Raw genomic sequence first — 8744 nt, 5'->3', positions numbered from 1 at the left:
CTTTTTTAGTGGGTAGCACACTTTATGGATCGTAATACCTTGCGCAAAATTAATAAGAGCGGGAGGAGCATCGTAAAAGTTTAATTTTAATGCAACAGCGTGTTCTGCAGCAGCGACAGCGTAATGGTGAGTTACGTCGTCATAAAAACGAAAAAACTCTGTGGCTCTGTTTACAGTACACTCCAACGCAACAACAGATATAATATTTTAATTACTTTATTGTTGTCCAATAAAAATTCTTACAAAAACACATTGATGGAGATAGAGGTTTCTGCCACAAAAATGAGTGAGGTTAATTTTAGTTTTCTGTAGAAAATGCAATGGCTAAACTAACAGTTAAATTACTATCATACTATACTTAAGATTAGGATAATAAGTGCTACATCTATCAAGAAAAGTCACCGGTTTCTGGAGATATTACGCCATAGAGGCGTCATGCTGGATTGCACATATGCGACACCTGTGTTCTTAAGATATGGTTAAATCACACGTCATATGCTGAAGGAGCTCCTTTGTTGATATTTTTTCCTTGCTTCAAATATTGTAAAAGATAGCGTGTTAAAAAACTGAGCCGCTGTAAATGAAAGTACGGCAAGTTTTGGGAGGGTAGTACATTTGAATAACACTATCGTACCACTGGAAAAATTTGCGTTCAGTTTATCCCCCCAAAGATGTAGAACTATAATGCGCATAGTGGGTCCACTGACTGTACGGAAGATAATCCTCCTTCCGTTTATAGACAGAGTTGAGGTGCAACACAGGTGGCGACGGTCTTCAGAGAACCCGCACGGGGTATTCTTGAACAGTGAATCATTAATTCGGCTTTCCTTGGCCCCGGGGCGGAGCTTAAGTAAACGAAGGAGTGACGGCGGCGGCGGCAACGGCGTCCGTGACTAGAAGCCAGCGTACTGCTTGACCAGCTTGCTCCACTCCTTGGGGTAGTTCCTCTGGATGTGCGACAGGGTGCGCTGGATCTGACGCGTCTCCTCTGGCGTGCACGTCGGGCAGGCCCCGCGAAGAACCAGCGGCGCCAGGGCTGCAACGAGACGAAAGGCACCGTCAGACACCGCAAAACAATACGACGTTGAACCTAGTGTAAAAACACTCCATGTGCAGCCGTGAGAGGTGGATATGAGTGGGTTTAAGTATCTGCTAAAGAGCTCCATTATTTGGACAACACATATAATAAACTACCTTTTAAAAATGTGGTACAGCCAGATTGCACGGTAGGATGCCAATGTAACGTCATATACAGGGTGGCGCACGAAATGTTTTACCAATTGTTTCTTTCACAATTTACGAGGCACATTACATCTGCCGCTGGGATCTCTACAGCAGTACCAGCAGAGCATGGAAAAACAAATGAATTACGAAATGACGTGCAATTCACGATACTGTCGCTAGGAGACTAGTAAGCAGCAATGGCTGACAATGGAAGACTGACGACACAGCAACGATCGGCAATTGTGTTACTTTTTCATGAAACGAAAAGCCTTGTTGTGACTCAGAGGCGTTTTCGACAACAAAAAATGGTTCAGATATCTCTGAGCACTATGAAGCTTAACATCTGAGGTCATCAATCCCCTAGAACTTAGAACTACTTAAACCTAACTAACCTAAGGACATCACACACATCCATACCCGAGGCAGAATTCGAACCTACGACCGTAGCGGTCTCGTGGTTCCAGACTGAAGCACCTAGAACCGCACGGCCACACCGGCCGGCTTTCGACAACAGTTTAAGGCACGATGGGTCCCTTGCAAGAAGACTATCCACAGGTTGTACAGGAAGGAACAGTACTGGAAGCGAAGCGACCTCGGCCTAAGTCTGTTTGTTCGCCGGAGAATTTTGAAGCGGTACGAGTTGCTGTACAGAGAAGACACAGGAAATCGTGTAGAAAGGCAGCAGTCCAACTGGCAATATCCAGACGCTCCGTTCAACGCATTCTTAAAAGTGACTTCCATATGTACCCGTACAAGATGACATGTGCACGGAAGCTCACTGAAGAACACAAGCAGCACACACTGCCGTTTCCCAAACGAAGTTTGGTTTTCAGACGAGGGGCATTTTCATTTAGACGGTGTGGTTGACAAACAAAATGTATGCTTTTGGGCCACTGAAAACCCACAAGTGCTTCATGAACGACATTATGCTCCAAGGATTACAGCGTAGACAGCAATTTACAGTCACGGACTTATTGGACCCTTTTTCTTTGAAGAAACTGTGAACAGCGAGCGTTATTTGAGCATGCTTCGCAATAGCTTCATTCCACAGCTTCTTGCTGCTGCCTTTCCCTTCGACACGCAGTGGTTCATGCAAGATGCAGCATAGGCCACATACTGCAATCACTGTGTTGGAGTTTTTACACGAGCATTTCGACACGCGGATCATTTCACTCAGGTTTCCAGGTCGCTTGAATGACGGACAAAATTGGCCCCCCAATAGTCCAGACCTCAATCCATGTCACTTTTTTCTTTGGGTGTAACTAAAGGAAAAAATTTGCCCGAAACGTCAATGTCATTTAATGGAGCTAAGAATACTTATTCTTCAAGCTTGCAGTGAAATTACGGAAGACATGCACCATAGGGTAATCACTAACTTCAGTGTTCGTTTGAAGGAACTTAGGAAACGAAATGGTGGATATATTGAACATGTGCTGAGTTAGAACAAATCTCCATGGACGGCTCTTCATTGTAGTGTATGTTCCTTTCAGATTGTATTGACAATAAAGTTTATATTCAAAAACAAAATGGTAACACATTTCGTGCACCACGCTGCATGTACACGCCATAGACTTGTATGTAGATTAGAGCTGAAATCTCTGTGGCAGTATAACGGCCACCAGACTGGATTAATGTTGTTCGTGTTTAGCTTTGTTATCATTCGTGGTAGGGTAAATAAGTGGCATGAACAGTTTCAGATGTTGAGTGGTTACTGAGAATGACATCTAGTAGCCGTGCATAGGTGTGAGACAGCGTTATCAGCATCTGAAATAGAAAGTTGTGGCCCTCCATTCGGCTGGCTTGTCGAATCGCGCAATATACAGATTTATGGATCATTCAGATTTGAAAGCGTGTGGACATGATGGCGGACATCTTCGCCGCCAAACTTCTGGTCTACGACATCTGACTACTGCAAGGAAATATAGTACCAAACAAATCACAACCCCCATCCTATCCGCTTCTGCCGTCCGAGAACGAGTAATGGACTCTTAGTAGCACTCCGTGCCATCTTACACCGTTGGTCGGAAACTAGCTGTGATCGGACTAAGGGATTAAAATCCCATCTGTAGGTTGCCGTTAACACCATAACACAAATGGCAGCATTTCGAGTGGTATCGTGACTCGGAAGCGAGGCCTGGTGATGAATGGCGTCCTAATGTGCTCAGCAATCAATCGCGGTTCTGCACTACCCCGAATGACTAATGTCGGAGAACGTGGCAGTGAGCTTGGCAGATGTCCGTTCTGGAGAGGGGTAGCAGTGTTGTTCCTGGATATCAGAAATGACACCAGGTCATATATGGGAGCCAGAGGGGGGGGGAACTCTAGCTAGCCGGCCGAGGTGACCGAGTGGTTCTAGGCGCTACAGTCGCAGGTTCAAATCCTGCCTCGGGCATGGATGTGTGTGATGTCCTTTGGTTAGTTAGATTTAAGTAGTTCTAAGTTCTAGGGGACTGATGACCTCAGAAGTTAAGTCCCGTAGTGCTCAGAGCCATTTGAGCCATTTTTGACTCTTACTACCCAATGGTACGTCACGGTATCCTGCACTTTATTTTGCTACCACTCACGTCAGGGTATCAAATGGTTCAAATGGCTCTGAGCACTATAGGGCCTTAACATCTTTGGTCATCAGTCCCCTAGAACTTAGAATTACTTAAACCTAACTAACCTAAGGACATCAAACACATCCGTGCCCGAGGCAGGATTCGAACCTGCGACCGTAGCGGTCACGCGGTTCCAGACTGAAGCGCCTAGAACCGCACGGCCACACCGGCCGGCCGTCACGGTATCGTGATGTCACTTTTCAACAACAGGATAATGTCCCGTGTCCCTACGAAATGTTCGAGTGATGGAGAGGACTCCTGTGGCCAGCAAGTGCCTCAGATCTGCTTTCAGTGGTTTTTTTTTTATATATGTAGCTCGATTTTGTGTTCACTGCAATAATCTCACTTTTCAATCCGTGGATTTCCATTTCCTTACCTCTTCACCTTTTGCGTGTGTCAGCTTTTTACTTTTTTTTGGCAGACAATGTAATTCACACTGAGCGCGCAAGGTGGGTGGGAACACGCTGGCTGTGATGTTGGTCGTCATCTGTTGAAAACCTTGCAATACATTTGTATCCGTACAGTTCTTGCACTAATATGCTTCTGATCCCTTAGGTTCATCTCGCCGTCTATCCGACGGACAGTTCACGTAACTCATTATTATGCTCCCATCACCTCAACGTAAATGAAACGGGTGTTTGTCGGGAAATGCTACACGATGCCACTACTCCGAGATCCAGTGACGATGGCCCAGGGCTAATGCCGGACCAACATCTCTGGGTCTCTCATCAGTGCAACATGAGTAGGACGTGACTGTTGGAAGTCCATGCCGTGAATTTTTTTCAATGCAGTTTGGGTAACGACACACATTATAGTACCTACACTGTTACAAGATCCAAACAAGATACTGTTCAGCTTTTAAGCCCCAATTCCAAAGTAAGCTCCTGTATGCTACGACCCACATTGCAACGATTAATACCACAGATTCAGCTGAGTTTTGTGGTCTAGTGGAAAAGCGCGTCCTTAAAAACGGAATGTTCGCGAGATCGCACCCCAGGTGGATCAGCAAAAATTATAGTAAGGTGAAGATTTGGAAGGAACGACATATTGTTCGGATTCCACGTTAAGCTACCCTTCGACTGTATGGTTATTGGGATAGTTTCAGGTAACTAAAGTGGAATCCAGTCGAAAGACTTGCACCAGGCGTTCAACCACACAGAATTATTACTATTACTCTCGTTCAAATTGAGTTTCCTCGAGACGTGATGTGATGTCTACCAAACATTATCTGTAACAAACTACCGGATATCATGTATGAACTAGCACAATAGGCCGATTAGATTATGAGAATAAATTGATACAGCTTCATGCAAATTGTATTTAAAGTACGTTCGAATAAATTAGCAACGTTTACACAGTCTATACTTAGCCTTACTAAAATCTTAATGCCTTGACAGCAGTAACCTCTTAACTCTGTACACAGTGTCAGGATTATACATAATGAGACAAAAATCACCACGAAGAAGTACCCGAATGGGACGGAAACCGACAGATGTTATGTACATGCGCAGAGAAGCAAATGATTACAATTTCAGAAAAATTGGATGAAGGATGAAAGAGAAAGAGCTTCAAAAATTGAGCAACTCTTAAAGTATTAGTCCATCTCTAGTCCTTACGAAAGCAGTTATTCAGCTTGGTATTGATACAGTTGTTGGATGTCCCCCTGAGGGATATCACGCCAAGTTCTAACTGGCGCATTAGATCGTCAAAATTCCGAGCCCGTTGGAGGGAACTGCCCATAATGCTCCAAACGTTCTCACTTGGAGAGACGTGGACAAGGTTGGTACGCCGAGAGAGCTGCACCGGTACTTTGGCATGCAGTACTTTAGTGTCACTCGCTTCTGAAGAAGGCCAAATTATTTTGTCTGAAACCTGGGTATAGTTTGGTTTCTATTTGCAACTGAGGCTGACGTGTTACATGTTCAGTTATCACAGTTGTTGACAGGGCTGCACAAGGTTAAAAATTCTTCAGTGTTAAAAACTCTACAATTCTACTCACTCAACGAAATTACAGTTACTTCACATAACAGTTTCGGGCAATACCGTTAGCTAAGACACAAACTATAATAGCGTACACACTTCGTTCTTCAGATGCCTCCAAAGTAAAATTTCAAAGAGCGTTAAATTACGCCAAATTGCATACGACGCAAGAGTCCTACTCCTGGTATCAAATGATCTCGGAAGTCGGTAACTGGCTGTGCTCAGGTATGAACACTGAAATATGCTGCGGCTCAATCGCGCTGGAGCTACGGTTCACTTCGCACAGCTAGGGGTAATGTTCACTGAAGTTCTTTAACGCTGGAGCTGGTTAATTAGCTTCACCATTTCAGTAAGCATTCTAAAGAACATTACATAGTACGGTGAAAGAAGCTTACAGCTATTTTGCAATATTTCAAATACGAGTCACAGTAGGCTGCTGGCGTCCTTAGGGCAGTGACGGCATTGAGGCGTTTGCTTCCGAAATTGATTCCCTTGGAAACTGAACAGCATACTTCCTTCCCCAATCTGATATTTCTCTTTGTGCTCTGATTCTAATGACTACCGCGTCTTTTTTTTTTTTTATTCATCTGTGAATAACACGCCTATGTGAAAGGCAGAATACCTAGCACAGATTGCAAATGAGGTGAGAAATAGAATGGCCTTAGTTCTTGCACTATCTCTTTATAACGGCGTCCTCAGAATACAATGTTTTCACAGGGCACCGTCCGCCAATTATGTGCTCAATACGAAGCCTCTCTGTTTTTTGAAGATGTCTATCAAGTGCAGAACAGGTACTGTGGAGTGGAGAAGATATAATGTACTGCACACTGTCAGCAGACTGACACTGCACACGTGCACACGATGAGTACCACATATGACCTGTGGTCAACTCCACCAGTACACTAAACATTTTTGTCACTGTGCCAAGTGTCTATGTTGCCAGGTGGGCTTTTAATGCTGATATAATAGTCGCCCATAATGTCGATTCATAGATTTAGAAAATCCCATAAATAATGTTTTTGATTTATTTTTTGGTAATGATACCAAACGACATGAATCTGTGTCTATGTTTAACGTCAGCTATGAAAAAACAGTTTCTTGGGCGATTTATGATTAGGTGTAACGCGTCTTCAAATGGACTCTTGTGTGACCTCGGAAGATGAACGATTCATTCAGCACTGGCATGCTGTGAAGATAACTGGGAAAAGAAACATAAGGACGTGTCGTAAAACAAGCATTTGTTTTCACTACAGGCTGTTCAATAAAGTCTACTGATTCAAGTAGATCGTAAAACGATTTTAACATCTGTACACTAGGTATTGGTAAAACTGCGATGAAATTTTTGAGTTTTTATAACTGTACGAAGACTTACACATTTTTTCCCCGTTTAATTTTCTGAAATTAAAATGACGTAGGGCACTCTTCAGTTACGTTCCTATGGGGACTGCGAAATAAAATATATATACTAGTAATCTGAAAGTATCTACTTCGACACAACCTCCTCTTTTATTTTTCTATAAGCAACTACGCAAAAACACCTTTTTTGTTGATGTTAGCGTCATCGAACTAAGCAAGTAAGACAGTGTTACCGAATTTCCGGCATGGTTGGTTATAAGCGCTTTCGGTTTCTTTGAATCTACGAATAACAGAATTATACATCATTATCTCTTTCCTCAGCTACGAATAATTTTATTTTACTTTCGACAAATTTGAATGTCTAGCAAACGGTGATGTGTTTTTGTTATAGCTATATTGAAAAATCTTCATTCTGTGAAGCACGGCGGTTGACTTTCTTATGTTGGATACACAGACCATAATTACGATCATTACGAGTTTCGGCCTTGCAGTGACTATCTTCAGACTTCATCAAATGATATAAAGATTCTCACGGTGGCCAACGCTTAGCCGAAAGTAGTAATGACTGTAATATTGTTCTGTCACTGCATTCACATTTAAAAGAAATATATCGTCATATTGATGGCATTTATCAAACTAAAATTTTTAACGAATTGGAAATCATCCTTGATTGGGGCCCTCTAGAAAGACATAAACTTCGCGTGTAGAAATAATGATATACTGGTGACGTCGGAAAAGTTTAGTTCCTGGAAGAGCAGAAAAACGTTGTAGAGGGAGCTTACGACCCGAAGACAACAGAAGCTATTACGCCCGCCGGCCCCCGTCGTTTCGTCGGGGTTTAATAAGGGCCGTCGTGTCAAACAGGTAGTTTAATAATTTCGAGCGGCCTTTGTGTGCCGAGGCGTGGAATGTGACGTCTCGCCCATCGCTCAAGGGAGGCGTTTGCGTTGACCCCTGGCCTGTGGAACGCGTCAGCGACCAGAGAGAATGTTACTGTTATAGGCAATCGTCACTGTCTTTCTATGAATCTGTAGCCCATCTAAACATGGCTTCCGGTCTCACCTGACTTCCAGCTACACTCATAGTCGGAAAATCTCTGCTCACATTAACACCTTACATTCACATTAACAGAGACTCCAAAAAGGAAAGTCTAAAATAATGATATATTTGACTCCCAAGCTCCCACCCTACGGCTTTGTTAGGATGTGATGATCCGCAGTCGCCGAGCGGTTCTAGGCGCTACAGGCTGGAGCCACGCGAACGCTACGGTCGCAGGTTCGAATCCTGACTCGGGCATAGATGTGTGTGATGTCCTTAGGTTAGTTGGGTTTAAATAGTTCTAAGTTCTAGGGGACTTACGACCTCAGCAGTTGAGTTCCATAGTGCTCAGAGCCATTTGAAACATTTTTGAACGTATTATAGAAAAATAAAAAAGATCTTTGAAACTTGGCTGTCAGTTCCATCATTTGAATACTAATCTGCAACTGAAGGTACTTGCACACACTGGTATGGATGTGCTGTTACTTATTACAGTGCTTTTAGAAGCTTATATATAGTAAGAGAGAGGAAAAAAATTACACGACG

At 43.3% G+C, this 8744-nt stretch overlaps 1 protein-coding gene across 1 annotated transcript in view; it reads right to left on the bottom strand.

Annotated features, from left to right (window-relative positions):
* Positions 1 to 200: 200 nt before the first annotated feature.
* Positions 201 to 8744, bottom strand: part of LOC126281904 (uncharacterized) — a 131472-nt gene continuing 122928 nt past the window's right edge. Inside the window, exon 3 of the mRNA XM_049981228.1 lies at positions 201 to 1036. Within this exon, the coding sequence (XP_049837185.1) occupies positions 894 to 1036 (143 nt within the window). The 3' untranslated portion in view covers positions 201 to 893. The remainder of the gene's footprint in view (positions 1037 to 8744) is intronic.

Source organism: Schistocerca gregaria, chromosome 7 (assembly GCF_023897955.1).
Source record: "Schistocerca gregaria isolate iqSchGreg1 chromosome 7, iqSchGreg1.2, whole genome shotgun sequence".
Taxonomy (NCBI): Eukaryota; Metazoa; Arthropoda; class Insecta; order Orthoptera; family Acrididae; genus Schistocerca; species Schistocerca gregaria.
The sequence above is the reverse complement of the archived record's forward strand: the minus strand, read 5'-3'. Positions and strand labels throughout refer to the sequence as shown.